The sequence below is a fragment of the Aureobasidium pullulans genome, assembly GCF_000721785.1.
Source record: "Aureobasidium pullulans EXF-150 unplaced genomic scaffold scaffold_101, whole genome shotgun sequence".
Classification (NCBI taxonomy): domain Eukaryota; kingdom Fungi; phylum Ascomycota; class Dothideomycetes; order Dothideales; family Saccotheciaceae; genus Aureobasidium; species Aureobasidium pullulans.
In genome coordinates, this window is record NW_021941121.1 from 1 (window position 1) to 2069 (window position 2069).

A 2069-nucleotide genomic window follows, 5' to 3' on the forward strand; every position below is an offset into this window, starting at 1 on the left:
AGCACTAATAGGGTAACTAGCCGGGAAGTTTAGCGAGGGCGAGCGCGAGTAGGAAGGCGAGCGTAGGTCGAAGATAGGTAGGTCGCCGTAGGATAGACGGTAGCTACGCTCCGTAGCGCGACGCTCCTCCTCGATTAACTCCTTAGCATCGATAAGGCGCTTAGCCTCGGTAGTAGCCTCGAAGTTATAGCGACGCTACTTACGCTCCTTAGGACTAACGGCGTATAGGTAACAACTATAGTTAGCTAGCGAGATATACTCGGGCGTATAGGTATAGGTAGCGTTACGACCGCGGCTAGTAGAGTCGAGACGAGGAGAGCGACGGCGTAGAAGATTATACTTACGCTAGTTTCTCTCTAGGGTAGCGAGACGGTCCTTCTCCGTAGCGCGGTCGGCGCGTCTACGAGCATCGAGGTCGTTAGTAGGACCGGGGCGAACATAGGGTAATCTAGCGTTCGAGGTAGGGTTAACTAGTCCGCTAGCACCTCTAGACATTAGGGTAGGGTCCTCCTTATTACGAGAGGTAGGTATACGGCGTACGCTAGGTAAGTTAGCCGAGAGCTCCTTAACGCGGCGGCGTAAGGCGGTAAGCTACTCCTTAAGGGGAGTCTTATTAAAACGTACACTATAAGAGGTATAAGTAGAGCCGGAAGCGGGCTTAGCGCGACTACGACGGGTAGAGGTAACTAAGTCCTAGAAGGGGGATAAGGAGCGTTCGGCGCGACGGCGGCGCAAAGTAGAGCTACTACTAAAGTCGGGTTAACGAGGGCGTAATAGAGTAAGTAACTCCTCGCGAACGTAGCGTACGCGCTTAGCGGATACGACGAGAGTACCGTTAAGGAGCACGTTAGGAGAAGTATAGATAGATATAGGAGCCTCGTAGCGGCGGCGGTACTAAGATCCGGGGCTAGGGAACGGGTTACGTAGAGTACTAGGCTCGTAGCGAGAGCTAGAACTATAGGTGCCGCTAGCGGCGCGCGTATAAAGGGGGCGACGAGATATAAGGAAGGTAATCGTCTTAGATACGCCCTTATAGCGAGCCTCTTCTTCGCGTAGACGAGCTACGGACTCGCGTTCGAAACGAGTAAGATCTAAATTTAACATCGCGGAATCTATCTACTAGATTAGTATAAGGTGCGTAAGCGACTTATAGAGTAAGCCTATTAGAGGAGGGGAAAAGTAAGGTTAATACGTATGCCGCGCGTATGCTACGCGTATGCGGTTATAATAAAAATAATTTCCGTAAGCGGAAAAAGTCGAAACTATTAAACATATGCTAAGCGTAAGCAGCGCATATATTAGAAAGGACAAGCGGTATTAGGAAGGGTTACTTACTAGAAGTATTAGGGCTACTAAGCAGATGTTATAAAGCTAATAGGAGGAAGAATTGCTAGCGCAATTCGAAATTCTATATGTTATGCTATAGTATAGACTACTAAGATAACAGCGTTATTATTACGACGCTAGGGCGTACTCTAGTAAAGCCTAGGGAAGCGAGCCCGTACGCGACGTATATACGATATAAAGCGAGCCCGTACGCGACGTATATACGACGCGACAATTTTACGAATTCCGGCCGCACGCGACGCGACGCTAGATTTAGGAGCGAGTAAAGTAGACGCTACTCCCCCTATACGAGCCCCCTACGAGCCGTATACGAGGTAACTATAAATAAAGCACGTAGTACGTACTATACGCTAGCCGCATATAGTGTAACGACTATTAGCCTCTCGGTTGTAGATAACTATATAGAGGAGGGGATAATTATTACTAGAGAGGCTAGGGTAGCCTCTACGACGAAGCCTAAGCCTCTAAGCGAGGCTTAGTATATATAAGTATATCTTTACTTTCGAAGACACCGATACTCGGGGCATCGATTAGTCTTTACTATTAGTGACTATATTACTAGTAGGACTTTATACGTTGCTATATACCTTTATACTCTTATAACATTATATATACCGCTTTAATCGGCCGTACTCCCTAGCGACCTTCTTAGCTTTAATGATTACATGTCATTATATAATATCTAATTAAGAGGTAGAGAGGATGTAGGAGGAGGAGGTATT

At 47.3% G+C, this 2069-nt stretch overlaps 1 protein-coding gene across 1 annotated transcript; it reads right to left on the reverse strand.

The window, feature by feature from the left end:
* Positions 1 to 345: 345 nt before the first annotated feature.
* M438DRAFT_340813 (uncharacterized protein) lies at positions 346 to 1104 on the reverse strand (the record flags this gene model as incomplete). Its single annotated transcript, XM_029904356.1, has 2 exons — positions 346 to 541; positions 896 to 1104. The coding sequence occupies 2 exons, from the start codon at positions 1102 to 1104 to the stop codon at positions 346 to 348; spliced, it is 405 nt and encodes a 134-aa protein (XP_029754493.1).
* Between the last annotated feature and the right edge of the window lie 965 nt (positions 1105 to 2069).